This window comes from Nipponia nippon, unplaced genomic scaffold (genome assembly GCF_047370975.1).
Source record: "Nipponia nippon isolate SJK-2023a ecotype South Korea unplaced genomic scaffold, ASM4737097v1 scaffold_7, whole genome shotgun sequence".
In the NCBI taxonomy this organism is placed as follows: domain Eukaryota; kingdom Metazoa; phylum Chordata; class Aves; order Pelecaniformes; family Threskiornithidae; genus Nipponia; species Nipponia nippon.
In genome coordinates, this window is record NW_028262391.1 from 40,286,906 (window position 1) to 40,303,627 (window position 16,722).

The 16,722-nt window shown below is 46.1% G+C and overlaps 2 protein-coding genes across 2 annotated transcripts in view; one reads left to right on the top strand and one right to left on the bottom strand.

Annotated features, from left to right (window-relative positions):
- Positions 1 to 12,786, bottom strand: part of LOC148051027 (uncharacterized) — a 22,892-nt gene extending 10,106 nt beyond the window's left edge. Inside the window, exons 1-6 of the mRNA XM_087740064.1 lie at positions 12,780 to 12,786; positions 11,494 to 11,613; positions 4,549 to 4,616; positions 3,126 to 3,271; positions 1,677 to 1,807; positions 930 to 1,030 (exon numbers count right to left, since the gene is read on the bottom strand). Coding sequence (XP_087596190.1) covers positions 930 to 1,030; positions 1,677 to 1,757 — 182 coding nt within the window. The 5' untranslated portion in view covers positions 1,758 to 1,807; positions 3,126 to 3,271; positions 4,549 to 4,616; positions 11,494 to 11,613; positions 12,780 to 12,786. The remainder of the gene's footprint in view (positions 1 to 929; positions 1,031 to 1,676; positions 1,808 to 3,125; positions 3,272 to 4,548; positions 4,617 to 11,493; positions 11,614 to 12,779) is intronic.
- Positions 12,787 to 12,886: 100 nt separating this feature from the next.
- On the top strand, positions 12,887 to 15,858 carry POP4 (POP4 ribonuclease P/MRP subunit). Its single transcript, XM_087740063.1, has 7 exons — positions 12,887 to 12,928; positions 13,003 to 13,055; positions 13,298 to 13,521; positions 14,173 to 14,250; positions 14,466 to 14,527; positions 14,877 to 14,978; positions 15,468 to 15,858. Exons 1-7 carry the CDS (start codon positions 12,922 to 12,924, stop codon positions 15,602 to 15,604), a joined length of 663 nt encoding a protein of 220 aa, XP_087596189.1. The 5' UTR covers positions 12,887 to 12,921; the 3' UTR covers positions 15,605 to 15,858.
- Positions 15,859 to 16,722: the final 864 nt, after the last annotated feature.

Below are 16,722 nucleotides of genomic sequence, written 5' to 3' on the forward strand. Positions count from 1 at the left end.
CTCTCTACACTTCTCCCCCAGCTTTGAGCCAGCAGGGACAGTGGGAGCACAAGGAAAAGCCGCCTGTCCGTTCCTGAAGGGACCTTCAAGTGCCTCAGGATTTAAAAGCCTGCTTTCCCTAGTTAAACTAATCCTGTGTCTCCGACAGAAATTAGGAAGTTGTTGAAACACCCCACATTGTTATACTGAACATCCATTGCGCTGAGCTCTGGAAAGCTGGCAGTACCTCGTCGGTGTGCCTTGCCGCGACTCAGCTGAGCAGTACGTGAGCTTGGGAGCTGCGCTTGCTCAGGAACGTTGATAAATCTTTGGACAAGGACATGGTGCGCACATCTAAATCTGAGTCAGGCCAAGGAATAGCTGTACTGAGTGATGATCTAGACTGAACCATGTCTGTCTGTGATACCTGTTACCCTGAGGGGAATGCGGCACTTGAGAAAGTGCACAAGAGAAGCTAAAGGCAACAAAATCAAATGAGATGATGAAAATGTACAATCTGATTAAGGAAACATCAGTTACTTTATGATCTTTACCAAATACTCTCACATTTGTGATTCATTTATGCTAATTTAGTGCAAGACAGTAAAAATACAATCATTCAGTGCTACAAATAATGATAATAGTGTAATCCATTTATAGAGTGCTTGGATATAATTTCAACTTTTATAGTATAGTGGTATGAAAGTCTCAAGTTAGTTAAATGCACAGCAAGGTGCTAATTGCAATTCTGGTTAAAATGAACCTCGGTTTATGGTTAAGTCGCTGGTTGAGCTAATGACTTTGTATCTGAGCTAGCTGAGTCCCACTGAAGTCAGCAGCCGGACTCCTTATACAATGAAATCTTTTAATAATTAATAGTACTGGCATTTCAGTCTCCAGAGAAGTAAGCAGGGTTTGACAAGACAGGAAAACCAAAACTGAGTACATACCGGTGCATTAATCCTGTTGTGGGTTTGCTGATGTGGCCACCTTGCAGTTTTTCAGCAGATAGGGAGAGACAGAAGAAAGGCTCGCCTCGCTGCCGCCAGAACTGGGGAGCTCAAACCCAAGCAAACAGTGGTTAGCAACACACAGCAGGCACCTGTCAAAATCTGAGCTGTAACATGATTTAATATCAAGACTGAGTAAATGGAACTAAATCCAGCTTGCCGCAGTGTCAAATGTGAGAAGCTGAACTCTTTGCAATATTTTTCAAGAACATAAAATCTCTTTATTAACCCAAGAATTAATTATTTTGAGACCAGAGAGGTCTTATGATACTTACGCTAGACTAAAGCATTTCACTAAAGCAAATAATCTCAAAAGCAAATGCATAGGGCTTCGCTGGGTTCCGAAAGTATTTGTCAACCTGGTCATCAATGCGCATGGAAAAGTCAACCAAGTTGAGGCTCATCACCTGGGGTACTTCAGACCTTGCCACTGCAGGTCTGTGGAGCAGAGCAGCACCAGAGAAAGCACAGCTCATGTTCAGTGCCATGAAACGCCATGTGTTCACACAGCGCGCTTCCCCTCATTCAGTGCTCATCTGTTGCTGCTGGCATTTGCAGGGCTTGGGAAGAACACCTGTACGGTTTGTTGTGTGTAGCTGGGAGTGCGGTTGCAAAAGGGTGAGGGAGGAGGAGAGGCGGTGTGGGAGGCCACAGGGGCCACTGACCCGGGGACACTGCAAAACTCACCTGCTGTGGGGCCTCTGGAGTAGGAGACGGCCGTGCCGCACAGTCTGCACAGGCAATGTGGTCAGTCACTTCTGCGGTCATGCTGAAGCCATTTATTTTTATTTGAACATCACTTAAGGTTCCCAAAACAGCTGGATGGAGCTCGAGGAGACAGGGGAATAAGCAGGAGCAGCACGATTTGCCACGGCTCAAAGCTTCACTCTGCTCTAAACCCAGCTTTTCTCAGTGGAGAAAAAGGGTGCGTCTTTTTTCTTCATGTGCCGAACCAAGTAGCAAAATAAGGTGTTTTCCCAAAAAATCTCACTGATAATGATTTTCATCACGCATCCCTAGCTAATTGGGGTGCGATGAAGTGCATAATTCAAATGCTGTATCTAGCCTGAGGGCTTAAAGAAAAGCTTAACTCTGCCTGCAAACCAGAGCGGAGATAGCTGCTGTGACAACTGCCTATCAGTAGGCTGCAGGCTTTCAAACGAGCAGGTGACATAGGTGCTCTATCTGATTGCAGCTTAAATTCTGCCCACAGTCGTGCCTGCTTGGTTCAGCGTAGTTACTCGATGGCCAATAAGGCATTAAATAGTCACAATGTACAGCTTATTTCAGGAGAAAGTATTCTAACAGCGCAGGTGACTATCGTGCATGCATTAAGAAAACCAGGACACACTGTACCAAATTTAGTTTAGCTACAGTAAAATAATTGTAATAGAGCAATCCTGACCCCAGCTACTGGATGGTGACACCTGTCTTCTGCTGCACGGGAGAGATTAGGTTTTTCTAGTTTGTCTTCCTCCCTCTCTCTTTATATATATTTCACATATATAGCATACATTTAGTATTTGGATGTTTGAGACAAAACCCCAACATTTCAGAGAGAAGTAAGTGCCGTTCAAGCGCAGCAGCGCAAACCACAGTCTCATGGAAACAGCAATTGCAAGTGGAAAATAACCCCTGCTGTGCAACACCTCCACTTTGTTACATTGCAATATATTTTCTTATTTTTCATGTGCCTGGTTCGTGTGACCCTGGCAGTATGTAAAAATGGTTGTTGACAGTTTCTTTGGTTTTGTTTTATTATAATGTAATTTATGGGATGCAAGTTACTTGTACTTGACTGACATTTCTCGGAGAGTCAAAAAATTGCTATGTATACTTGACTGAGATTAAAATGGGTAGACTGTGCATAGCTGTATCCTGCTTTCAAAGTGCAGGATTGGAAGGCTTCCATTAAATTGTTATTTTCAGTTATTATTAGCTCCTATATCAGTTAATATAATTTCTTTCTCATAATGAATGCACAGCATTGTAAGCCTAAACGCCATATTTTCTATTGATCTATCTCCACAACCTGTTTAGTAAAATAATTAAAATGATTTACAAGGCTGACCCAATATCTTAGTAGTTTACTAAATCATGTTGCCGCGTAGGAGGCTCAGCTAGTTTTAAACTCACAGCTGTTGGCAGCACCAGGGCCTCGGAGCGGAGCTGCAGCGGGCGCCGTGCTGTGCCTGAAGGTGTGCTCAAGCCAGCCTGCGGAAGCGTCTCCTCCTATGCTCCGGGAGAACAAGGGCTCCAACTGGTTTCTTCGTTCATCACCTCTGTTCAAAGTAGGAAAATTTCTTGGCACCACCAAGCCAGAGCAGAATCTGAGCTGCAATCTGCAGGTAATATATCTTCACTGGCAACTTGAACATCCACATGTCTGCGTGGGCAGCAAAAATGGGGGCAACTGCGCAGGTTGGTATTTTTACATGCAAGACAACATGGGAAATTATTATTTCTATCTTTTTTCATTGTTTTAACTGGCAAGAAGAGGACAACTCTAAACACGATCTCTCTTTAAATGCCAGGGTTATGGAAGGGCTCAGTAGGATTCAGTAGTGTCAAGACAGAGATACATTAAGGCATGCCCCAAAGTCTCTTAAAATCTCTGGAAGCCCCTTTGGTGATCTCAAAGGGCCATAGGTAACTCTGCAGGCGATAGGGAGGGCTTCATTAAGACGATCTCCCTGGCACAGGAGCTCCTCCTGTAATGATGCCAGCTCTCCTGACTCCTCCACCTCTCCCACAGCTCTTACAGGCAAGCACAGAGGGCTGATACAGGTAGGACTTACAAAATATCCCCGGGTTTGTTTCTAGCTCACCTCCCAGTGTGACGGTAACACTAATGGGGAGCCCTCGGAGCCGGGGCAGAAGGACACTACAGCAGTGCCTGGGAGGAGATGTCGAAGGCAGCCTCTCTAGAAAGAGTGGCAAGAGCAAACTACATTGAAAGTAACTGTTATGAAATACTGGTAGCAACCCTCTTTGCCATGAAAAAACGTGCATTTTGACAGCTGCAGTCTGGAACAAAAGGGATTGAGGTGACTTCTGTGGGATCAGGGCAATGGCTGCGAAGCAAGGAGCGTGCAGCCAGGGCCAGCCCTCGTGGGGATCGCGCCCCCGCGGGGTCCCGCCCTGGCTGGCTGCGCGGGGAGGACATCCCCTGGGGACACGCGTGCGGGCAGGAAGGTCACAGACCTCCATCCTGGCCCGCGGCAGGAAGGACAGAGCCCACGGCTCTGAAATCAGTCAGCATTTGAGACACCATTTATAACGTCTCCACTCGCAATCCCTGAGCAAGCCTCGAGCTTGTTTTCAGCATCTCGTACATTTCTTTTTAGTTCTATTCTTTTGCATAATTATACAAAGAAAAGAAAAACGTCCTAGAAAAACTTAAAATTAGAAGATGGTTGTTGGATACACTTTGCAGCAGATGTCATTATCTTCCTTCCCTGACCCCAACCCGCCACCATTTCTATTTTGCTTTAAATGGATCTGTAATTTCACAATGTGAATTCAGCTGGAACTATTCTTTTTGTTAAATAAACTTTACCCTTGCACTGACTGCTCCAGGCTCTGAAAAGAAACACTTCTTGCTTGTGACTGTTCCAAAACGTAGGTCTGAAATTCAAAAAGAAGTGTTGGTAAATGGGCTGTAATCACACTGAAGGGCAAGCAAGTATTCCTCCTCTAAGGCAGAAGAAAATAAAGGAAAATCTGCTTTGCCTTCTGCTGCCTCAGTGCTGATAATTTTACAGATCAGAGGATTTTTGCAGAAGGAAGCCTGCTGTGCTGCAGTGTGTGTGTTTCAGAGCTGAAATACCCATAGTCACACCCTTAACGCCACACTTCGAAGTGTAAATCAGAGCCTCATTTCTGCAAGCACCGTGCACCCAGCAGAACCTCACGCTGCCGGTGGCGGAGGGCCTCTGCGGTGGCACACACCACTGGCAAGCCCCGGCAGCGCCGGATTCCTCACGGGACAGAGCGCGCAGCGTTAACGGCACATCTATCCTCTAAGGCAGGCAGCTGTGCGCGTGAGAGCTGCAGGATGTTATACGAGAGCTTGACGGCTGTGACAAATATGATTGAAACTGGACACAAGGGTCAAAAATGACCTCAGAGGGGGGCCATAACGCACAAACACACCCCACCCGTGCACGCAGCGGGGTCACAGTCCCTCACTGCCTTCCGCATCGGGCGCACATCTCCCCCACTTTGATGGCTGGCTGGCCTCAGAATTAGTTTTTTCCAGAACAGGGCAACCACAAACCAGAAGGAGCTGGGCAGCTCTGTCAGTGGGAAGTGCCACATCGCTAAAGCTGACGGGGTCCTGAGCAGTTGCTCATCGCCCCGAGCCCAGGCGGCACCTGCAGTTCTGTTAGCGATCACCAGCGCTGTTTTACGTGCAGTTGGTCCTCTCCTGAAGCTCCTCTGTGCACTCACCAAAGCATCCTTGAGCTTACTGTAGTCTCGAATAACCGCTGTTCCTCCTGAAGGTGCGATTCACCACTGCAGCACTCCTAATTTCACACTCATGTAACTCTTACAAATCCTTTTAAACCACACCAACACAGAGTGACTCAAGCCCAAGCTATTTGCTAACTAGGGCTCGGTACTTACTGAGCTGTGGCAAAGCAAAGGATCCCCTGGCAGCTGTCTGCAAATGTGGTTTGGGTCAGTTATAGGTCTGTGATTAGTTAATTCTGTTTAGAGAATCTGCTTAAATTAAACATTTTCTCTCTCCCATTCTCACCCACTGTTCTGTTTTTAAGAGGTATGAGGTGCTTAATAATCTCTGCCACCTGAAATAATCACTGGCAGGATGAAAGCTGTCCCCCTCCCACCCCCTGCCATTTTGTCCCACTGCAAAACGTATAAATTAATCACATGCTAAAATTAACATATATTGCTGAGGCAAATGAATTGGCATTGCCATGTGTGTCTGTTAGCTTCCAGCATTTCCTGAGAGGGCTTTCATTTAATTACCAGCCTGACAGGCTAGCTCACTCCAGAACTGCAGCCGCATTTATTACTTTTATCTCCTTGGACACCTGCCTCTCTCCGTGCTTTATCAGATTTCTACTGAAGAGATGGACAAAATATTTTCTATTGCACCTGGTTATTGTTTCTTTAAAAGGCACTTACTAGAGCACTGACCTCAAACAGGGCTTTTTTTTGTTGGCTTTGGATGGGCTTTTCTTTTTCCCAATTATGAAAGCAACCTGGCAGCATTAACCCCCTCACTGCCCCACCACACACCTGCAGATCAGAAGAAATCAGATTACGGATACAGAGCTGAGAGCCTCACTGCTTGCTCCGCACAAGCGGCTGACCACCCTGACCACCGCTCAGAACAGCCTCGCCTGCAGTGGGAGCCAAAGCCCTCAGGTGCTGTGGCTGCTCCTCATCCCCCTGCATACGAGAACTTCGAGTGGAAATGCCGAGAGACTCCTGAGCGTGTGGCTCAGTGCCCTCCGTTGCAGTCCAGTGAGGGAGATCTGCCTGAATTCCTCTTGATGGTTTGAGCCACACGTTATATTGTCACCAGTGCCTCTATAACTGGTTGATAAAAAGCTAATGTAGATACAAGGAACATTTAAAAAAAAAAAAATGCTGCCTACATGCATTACTGGCATAGTCACAGCCAGTGCTATGGGTGATACGTAACCGGTGTGACTACACACCACTCTGTAACAGCTGGGTAAAGCAGCCCTTACCTCTTATTGCCTCAGGCAGCAGCTCAGGACGCTGCTAGCTCAGGCGTTGACTGTAGCAACGGGGCTCGTTCAGCCCAGTTTCAACAGACAAATAGTTTCCATTTGTTTTTCTCTGGGTTGCACTACCTGAATTTGTGGAGACACACACGTCCCATGGGCAGGACTCTCATGAGCCGGCGCGTTGTGACAGACGCGTTCAAACCAGCGGGACCTGAAGCTACACGGTGCCTCGGCAGAGGAGGCCTTGGTGTGTGGGGAGTCAGCAATGCATCTCTTGGACAAGGAGAGCGCAAGCTGACTCATTTTATTAAAAAGAATGGTTCACTCCCGACAGCCTAATTGTGTTACTTCGAAAGAGTCTGGCAGGAACAGGGCCTTGCTGATACCAATGCCTTTGAGAAAGACGCCTCATTACAGAGGAAAAATGAGAAAATTGTATCTGTTTAATTAATGAACCTTTTCAACTTTCTTGGGATTTCATCCCAGTTGCTAACTCCAGGCAGGCTGGCTATTTGGGACGAAGCACCTGCTGGTGGTGAGCTGCGCAGGAGGCGGCTGCGCTGCAGACGCTGCCCTGCGCGGCTGGAGCCTCCTGCGCCCTTGCGGGTCGGGGCGGCCGGCGCAGCCCCCGTGCTCCCGGCAAGAGCCCCCTGAGCCGCAGGGTGCCCCCTCCCCGGACTCTGACCCAAGCAGTTAGCGCTTAAGCACCTTCTGGGAAATGCAGCAAAAGATGCTTCAGTGAAACATAAATTATTTTAACATAAGCCTTGTGCAAAAAGCGCCTCTTCCTTCCTGTCGCCTTAGACCTAGTAAAAACTGCCTCATCTCACTCCAGAGCCCTGAGGCTGAGTTACACTTAGCATATGTAAAACCCGTTGGCACTCAGGAGCTCACTGCGTGCGCTCCTCCAGCGCGCGGCTGGCCCGGCAGCGCCAGCAGGTCCGGAGGTGAGCAGAGGAAGCACCCTGGCTGACAGGGATGCACGAGTACCGCAGCAACCACCGTACCACAACATGAAGCCCTTCGAGGTACCATTTTTCTATTGCGCTCTATTACAAATAGTAACACGCAGTAATGTATTTTTGGCCAAAACTTACTGACCATGGGTAAAGTGCCAAGTGCCAAGTCAAGACGACCAAACCATGTCACACGGGCTTGCAGAATTTGACAACCCTTTTCTAGAAAAAAGTCTAAACATTTTTTGATGAAAATCCAACATAATTTGAGCCTAAAACCTTTTTATTTGTATCCTTTTTAAATTGTAATAAATTATGTTAATTTTATGTAGTTTAACCAAAACCAAATGAAATATGTTAAACTCTTCAACCCGCTATAACTCCAATAACTAATATTACTTTATAATTTATCATTTTTAGTATTCATTTTGCATCATACATCCCTGTCACATACGAACAATGTTAATTATGTTTTAAAATAAAATATTCAACAGGATCTAAATGAAACTCAAAGAACGGCAAAAGTAATGACTGTAAGACAGACTGCCATGGAATAATACATGATTGCAAAATGCTGGTATGAATTAGTAAATACAAGCTGTTGAGGAGCAGCAGTGGTGTCTGTCATCCTGATGCGTGTTGGGATCATACGTGATCTCAGCATGCAGGGAAACCAAACGTCGGCTGCCAAAGCCTCAGCTTACTGGCTCCTTGTTACTGTTCTGGGGAGCAACTGTTGCTTTTTTAGCGCTGCTCTGCAAGGCAGAGCTGGGTAGTTCTAGTTTGCAGTAGTCATCTCCAGATATTCTAGGGTCGCTCATATTTTTAATATTTTAAGAAGGATATAGCTTTTATTTCGATATAAGAATATATTGGTGTTTTAAAAAGTGGCCTCCTTAACTTGTGGTGAAATTTAATTCCTTCAAAATCCTCTTTCCACTGACAATTTTACTGTGATGCAGAAGAGGTTGGTGTATGGGAGAACTAGAGTCCTGTATGCTAAAAAAAGCAGGCAAATTTCTTCCAAAAGAGGAAACAATTACTAAATTTTTTTTTTTTTTAGCCTTGAAACAGCTAGTTGAATTACAACACGTAGAAATACGTGCAGAAAATTCACAGCAAGCAGTACTCAGAAGCCCACGGCAGGCGGGCGCCCATCTCTGGCTCTACCGAGCCCCCCGGGTGCCTGGGGCCCGGCTGCACCAGGCGCTGGCGGCCGAGCCCCGGTCTCGGGCTGCCATCTGGTGAGAGCAGCCTCAGTGACAAGGCCTGGCTGCTGCAGCCAGCCTTCCAAGAAAGCCTGCTTGTTTCTTTGCTTTTGTTTTAAAACCCAGCTCTTAAATCATTGAAATTTCCTGAAAATATTCGGGATTATTATCTGCCTCCTGATTGCCGTGCCACTAAGATATATTTGGATTATGTTTCCAAGCGCTTTCTTGTTTTCTTCACACACAAAAAAAGCCAGACTTTTTTATTCACCCTAAAGTGGTATCTGCAATTTCAGATGACAGGGAGCCAGGACTGTAAGGAAATAATGAATCTTCAGCTGGAAAGAATAGTTTGTCAGCTGGGGGGGGCATATCTCATCATCCTAATCCATGAGTTAAAGATGAGCTGATAAAGCAGAAAAACTTACGGAAAAATACATGGAACAGAAACATTTGTGGGATACAGGGTACATCAAAAGATGACACTGATTAACCAACTACAGCTGTCTAAAACGGGTCAGCCAAACCCATAATGCAGGAGTTTGGCCTTCCACACACACAATTTACAAACTTTGCTCTAGTAAACCTACACTGACACAAATGAAAACTCAACCTGCTAACATCAACTGCTCTGCCTGCCCACCTGGCCGAACGGCAGTTCTCGCCCTTCTCGCCCCACCGCCACCCCCAGGCACGACCCTTTCCTAGACCGTTTTTTCCAGGGAACCACGCGTACCGAATCCCTGGAAACATCCGCACGTGGCACACCAGCACCGCCAGGGCTGGGAGGGAGCCGGGCATGCAGGGCACGGTCAGCCAAGGCGCCCTAAAAACGCTGGCACGGCACGGCACGGCCCTGCGATCCCCGCCAGGCCGAAAGGAGACGTCGGCAGAGGAGGAAAAGGCAGCGGGTTTTAAATGGAAATTATTTTCACCAGTACAGATGTCCATAGGGACCGAATTCAGCTGCTAATACAATTTGGCCAAGAGGAATAAACTATATTGATCTCGAGAGCTCAAATGCTTGCCAAGACAGTCCTTCTAGAGAATTACGGTATTTATTTCTTGTATCAATGACAATCGGCAAAAGCGTAACAGTGATTATAGCCCAGCCACTTTTTACACACATCTGTTAACTTCACGTTCTTCTGCTCATCTCTTGCTTCAGTTCACAATTACTCTCTTTTTTAAAAAACCACTGATCTTCTATTCTTGTTTCACACAAATACCTTTAATTACCGTCTGCAGTCACTCTGCATCTCAAGCTTTAGCTTTCCGTGACTGTCAATATAAAACCCTTCCTGTAATTGCTCCCACGCTCACTCAGCCTTCCCAGGACGCCGCTGTTCCCTGGCCTGGCCGGCGCACAGCTTTTCCCTGTGCCTGTGCACCAACAGCACCCACAGGTACAGCAACAGGGCCCCCTAGTGCACATGGTCGCACCGCTTCAGCGCTGGGGTCTGGCACAGACTTTTTTATCGTTATTATTTTTAGAGAGCAATAAATAAAGCCATACATAGATTTAATAGAATAAGAAATGCCAACGTTGGCACCTATAACTTGGCATTAATAATATATATTAGGGATTTATATCACTATAAACCTATTCCAGGGTGATTTACTTGAAGTAAAAAGCTTCAAAGACACTAAGACAGGCAGAGCAGGTGATGTTGCACATTCGGAAACATGCATTGTAATTATTTTGCTTGCATATTTCCACTTCATTTTATATTCACATTTCACCCATCCTTCCTCATTTCTCTGAGCCTCCTCTTTCTTATCTACAAACTGTCTTTGCCTGTTCGCTGGTTTCTCAGTTTCTTCGCCTATTCTTTTTCATGTTTATTTGACGGGAGTCTCGATGCCTGACGCGGAGCCTTCTTGCTGGGACACACACTGACGCGCTGATCTCGCTCCCTCAGACATTATATCTGAAGATAAATTGGGAAATGAAGACGTAGAGCTGTTGGAAGAGACTGGCTTCCCCAGGCACTAGTTTAGCCTGGATCATTGGATTTACAACACCAGCACCGCCAACACTGATTTGACTATTAATCCCTGAAGTGCCCTAGGAATTGCAGCATAAATCCAGTGAAGGAGCACTCATATGGCCCTAAAGACCCATAGCGCTTATCCTGGTACTCCATTCATGAAAATTGATCTTTTCTTAGTAGCAATGACAACTCAAGGAGTCCATGCTTTGTAAAGCCAAGAGATCTGCTTGCTGTGGCAATGTACTTAACTGCCAGGAGGTCTGTGATACAAACCAATCGGTGCTCACACTTAATACTCTGCAGAGACCGGCCCTTTTTTCTTTACACACATACAGAGAGATCTACAATTTCATTCCCTGTTAGGCATCACTTCAGCGCCTTTGTGCTCCACAGCAGCACTCAACAAAATCATTGTGTTTCCTATATTCTGCCCCAGTAACTTGCTCCCTAAGTATCCTTTACCAAGCACTGCTTAATTATTTGCTAAGCCAACATCCCCCCCGTGACAAGAAAATAAACCTCTTCTGCATTTGGAGAACCATCATGTCTGAGCAGGGAGCAGCATGAGTTGGGACTAGGCTGGCAAGGAAAAGGAATTGGCTGCTCTGGTTTCAAGGTACCTCTGTGCTGTACGGTGAGCGGGACTTTGTCCTGTCCCAGGAGGAGAGAGGCAGCAATGTTATCAGAGGAGGTAAACCCCACAGCAAGCGGCATCTTCCTGATTTTATTGACCTTGATTGCTAGAAACATAGGGACAGATTTTAAACAAAGATCCCATGTTGCTGGGTGTGCAGTTACAGGCACGGTACGGCAGCATTTGACACACTGTTAGATGCTGGGAACAGCTGAACGGGAGCATGCGAGAGCCCGGTGCCCGCAATGGCAGCGAGGGCTGTGGCTGGAGAGGACATCTGGTGCTCAACTTACTCTCCCAAGTCAGAGAATTTGTTAATATAAGAGAGAGAAATAAAAGCCAGATGTCATTTTGAAAGACTGTTTCTTTGACTCTGGCTACAAATGATGTTAATTTTGCATCTGGATCTCTGCTGAAATAAACCTGTGACTTGCATAATAATAGTAACGTGACTGTTCAGACACCTAACAGAAGTTAAAGGTACTAAATGGTCCCTATCTAACTTAATCTAAACAGCTCATCTAACAATCTGCCCTGGCCACAGCTTCCCCCTTTGTAGAACCTCACAGCTGTGACAAGCAACATCACTTCCCTATTTTACATTCTCTTCTTTGGGACCCCAGTGCCAGCCACGCCAGGCGATAACCCAGACACGCTGGTATATGAGGGGAGGCTCCTCTTCCCAGCACACGCAGGGGTCTCGGTTACCTCCGGCAGCGCAGCCTCTGAAATCTGAGGTTGAGGCTGGGATGCGCTACCCTAACTGGCAGTGGGGGAGGTGATGACAGGAGGCTATTTCTTTTGATATGCCGAGGAGTATAAACTCTCTATAAAAGCTTTTTAGCAAGCGGAACTTAACAATTCCTCCCCCCCTTTTTTCGGCTCCCGTTTGCTGGAAAGGTTTTGACGCCCAATTCCCCTTGTCCCTCCTGCCTGCGCAGCGCGGAGGCCAGGCGAGGCCGGCGGGGCTGGGCCGCCCTCAGCCCGGCGCCGCCGACAGCTATCCTGCCCAGCGCTACCCCGGCTGCCGCGCTGCATGCGCGACTTGCGAGGCGGCGAGCTCCGAGCGGGCCTCTTTCGGCCCGAGCTCACACAGCGCCCGGGCCCGAGCTCCGTTCCCCAGGGCCGAACAGGCCGCGGCCGCGCCGCCCCCGCAGGCCCGCGCCCGGCTCGGCACCCCCGAGAGGCCCTGCCGGCCTTACGCGCCCCGGCAACCGCCGCGCGGCACGTTTCGCACAGAGCGACTGCGGGAAGGAGACCGCCCGCGGGTACCTGCGGGAGCCGCTCCCCGCCCGGCGCCGGGGTGAGGCGGCACCGCCGCCGCCCGCGGCGCCGTTAAGGGCGGCGCTCTGCGCCGGCGCGCGTCGCTTCCGCTGTCGTCACCGCCCGCGCCGGAAGCGCTGGGGCCGCCGCCATGGAGGGTGAGGGCCGGCGGGCGAGGGGGGCCGGGTCCGCGGCGGCCCCGGCTGACGCCCTGCCCCGCTCTGCCTTGCAGGGGAGCTGTACCGCCGGCTGCCGCCGCAGGAGACGGGGGAGCTGCGCCTCCAGGTACCGCCGCCCGCCCGCGAGCCCCGGCCCCACGGGGCAGCCGGCGTTCGCCGGGAGCGGCGCGGCGCGGCGCCTCCGGCCCCCTTCTCCCACAGCCTCACAAAACCCCGTCGGCAACCGGGGCGGGGGGGGTCCCGCGGTCGGGGCGCCGCACGGCCTTCCCCGGTCCGCGCCCCTTGCCTTCAGCGGCAAGTTCCTACTTTAAAACATTACATTTTAATTATCTTTTAAAATATCTTTAGCCTCAAGGGTCAGAAGAGGCCAAAGCGTTTGTAAATGCCTTCCTGAAGCGTAGCATGCCAAAAAAGAAAGATGAAGCTATCCAGGATATACTGACTCGGAAAGCTGTGGTTCTTGAGCATTATTCCAAAAAAAAGACAAAGCAGAAGAGGAAGAAAACGAAAGGTTTCACTGCCAAGCAAAGGCGAGAAATGCGTCTTTTTGAAATTGAACCCGAACAGCAAAGGTAAGATCTTAAATAAGTGGGAAGTACGCCAAAAGTACGTAAAAGCAGCAGCGCGTACATGTGGATACTACCCCTTCGGTACGTAAAGTCAGCCTCAGACTCTGTCTGTGGCATTTCACCATGAGAAAACTATTCTTTTGTCTGTATAGTTGGAAAACTCATTTCTGTTTGTTACTAGTTCGCTTTCCTTTTGTATAGCTAAATAGAACAAGAAGTTAAACCCAAATACGCCCACCTCTGATTTCAGTTTTAAAGTTAGTTTGCCTGCGACCAGAGAGCCAAAATCCTGCATCGGGTTCCTCGCACCAACGCATGCCGAACAAAGCCCCTGCTGCTGCTGACGTGCAGTAAGCGGGGAGGTACAGGAGTAGGAATCTCTTCAGCCTTAGACATAGCCACATCCTCTGAAACACGTCACCGTTTTGGGCTGATAGAGGAACAGACTTAGTTTGTGCCTTGTTTTATGAAAGCAAACCTGCTGCTTGGAGTGGCTTATGAGAGCAGATTACAAGTTATGAGAACGGATTACAAAATTATAAATGTTAGTGTTAACTCCATTGTAAATATGGATTACTTCCATAATCAAGCAATAGATTTTTTTTTTTTTTATAATTAAATTCTTATATACTACTTCTTGTCCTTTTACTGCAGATACACAATCTTTCTACCACTGCACGAACTCTGGAAACAGTATATCAGAGACCTGTGTCACGGACTTAAACCAGATGCGTAAGTTGAGATATTTTAACATTAGCGTAGTTTTGATTTAGTAGATATTTCCAGGTTTACTGAGTTACTGCTTCAAACATCATAGTTACTTGATAGGATATGTACTATTTCTGTAAGCTTTGGCCATGATGTCAATAGTCACGGTCACATTTTGTAAACCTAACTTTCCATATAATTTTCTTTCCCTCTTCTCTGATCCCACCCTCTTCTTCAAGGCAACCACATATGGTTCAGAGCAAACTGCTAAAAGCTGATCTCCATGGAGCTATTGTTACAGGTATTCCGTTTCTTTTCTTTCACAAAATCCTCCGAAGTTCAGTAGACACTCCTATTCGGATACTTATTTTTAAATTCCTTTTAGTATCATTAACTGTAGAGTCACATAGTTGAGACCCTATGTTGATGGATTCTTTCCCTATTTACCAATGCTAATTACTTTTCGACTGCTCTTGAAAATCCTGGTGTTAGTTGCAAAGATTAACCGCAAGTTTTACCAGCGATTACTGTAATTGCGTTATTTCAGAATATTGCAAACTGGTTTTTAAAATCATGAGGCAACTGTAAAAGAGCAAATAAACTGCCTGCATCTGAAGCTTTCTAATCCATACATACTTTTGTTCTTTCAGTCACAAAATCAAAGTGCCCCTCTTATGTTGGGATAACAGGAATCATTCTGCAGGAATTTAAACATGTCTTCAAAATTATCACTAAAGAGGACAAATTAAAAGGTATAAGACATTTTTTTCAGTGCTTTTCACAATTTGAATAATCAGGAATTTCTTAAACACACTATTCATCTTACGTGTCCAAGTACATTGTTTTATATCAGTGCTTTTAGTTCTTTGCATAGAGTGGCAGAAGTCAGTGTCTTTACTGACCATGTAACAGCCCTGTATTTTATGGAAAAAGTATCTCATTAGAAATGAGCAAATAATAAAAAAAACGCATTTCCAATGAACGCAGCATGATTACGCACATGGCTCATTCATCTGATTCACGTTAGATATTCTCTGCAGCACTTACTGCAAGCTCCTGAAAGAAGACTAACTTTATAATTCAAGTTTAAAGTTTAGAAGTTTTGGTTATTTTTCTTCTCTTGCTAAAGCATAAAAACTTTGAAATGTGGCAAATGTCAAGCCTACACGTGAATAATATCCCCCCGGTACGTCAGTATCTGTTCATAACTTTTGTTAATTTCTTTCTTTTTGCATTTTCAGTTGTTCCCAAACTTAACAACGTGTTTAGCGTGGAGATTGATGGATTCATTTCCTACATCTATGGAAGCAAGTTCCAGCTTAGAGCAAGTGAGCGATCTGCAAAAAAGTTCAAGTTGAAAGGAACTATTGACCTATGATTTAATGGAAAATCAGAAGTATTAATAGAAATGTCTGCCGTTTTCCTGCAGTTTAAAGACCAGGTTTTCTGGCAGATTAAATAGCTATGTGAATTTTTTCTAAAGCATTTCTTCTTACTGAAGAATGACTAGTTATCTGTTGTCTTTTATGCAGTCTCTCAGACTGTTGGAGTTTGTTGTATCTGGTTGTTTTGTTATTTGTATATAACATTCTGGCTTTTATTAAATTTATATGATTAGTATTGCTTACCTGACTTCTGTTTCAATTTATAATCACAAATTTGCACAATGAAAATTGTATCATGTAACTGATAAATGTTATTGTTGCCTTCTGTATAAACTGGGCTCCATCTGCCCGTTATAAGCTTATAATGAGGCTGTAGGTGATAAGAACTGCTCTTCTATAATCGCTGTTCCTGGGCCAACATCAACATCTTTGCCTGGTACAAGTTGTTTCAACTGATAGGTTTTACCTTGAGTATCAGTTTCCCTGAGGTTAATATTGTTACAGATAACATACATGAGTGAAAACAAACATACTAAACATGTACTGCAGCCCTGCAAGTTTGCTTACCAGGTGCTTACTAATACCACTCTAAGGTTAAATCAGGTATGTCTACATAGAGAAATACATACTGTCATGCCAGAGTGCAGGGAACACAACACATCACATAAGAGGGAAGCACTTGAAGCTAGAAATTCAAAGAAAGAAGTGACCCTCATTCAATCTTGTACTTCAATTATTCATAAAGCAATTTTGTGGGTATTTAACATCTATTCATAGAGCTTTAGCCTATTTTTATATATATTTAGACATGGTGTCTATGTTATATATATGTTACATACACAATTTTAAAAAGGCTAGTGTGGATGGCAATTCTCTCACCTGTTTGCAAGCACTACATCACTGCAACACAAGAAGTTGGGTGGTTTCATAATGCAAGTCTTCTAAACTCACCAGCCACCCTTGTGAGCCACCCTGCCTACAGCACCACTTGTGAAGAAGTTTCTAGTGTTTAAACCTTTTATAAATCCTTGCTTTTTGCAGCAGTCTGCAACAGTGGTTGTAATGGGGACCCCATACTTGCACCAGTGGAGACCTGTTCAGCTTTCAGTGC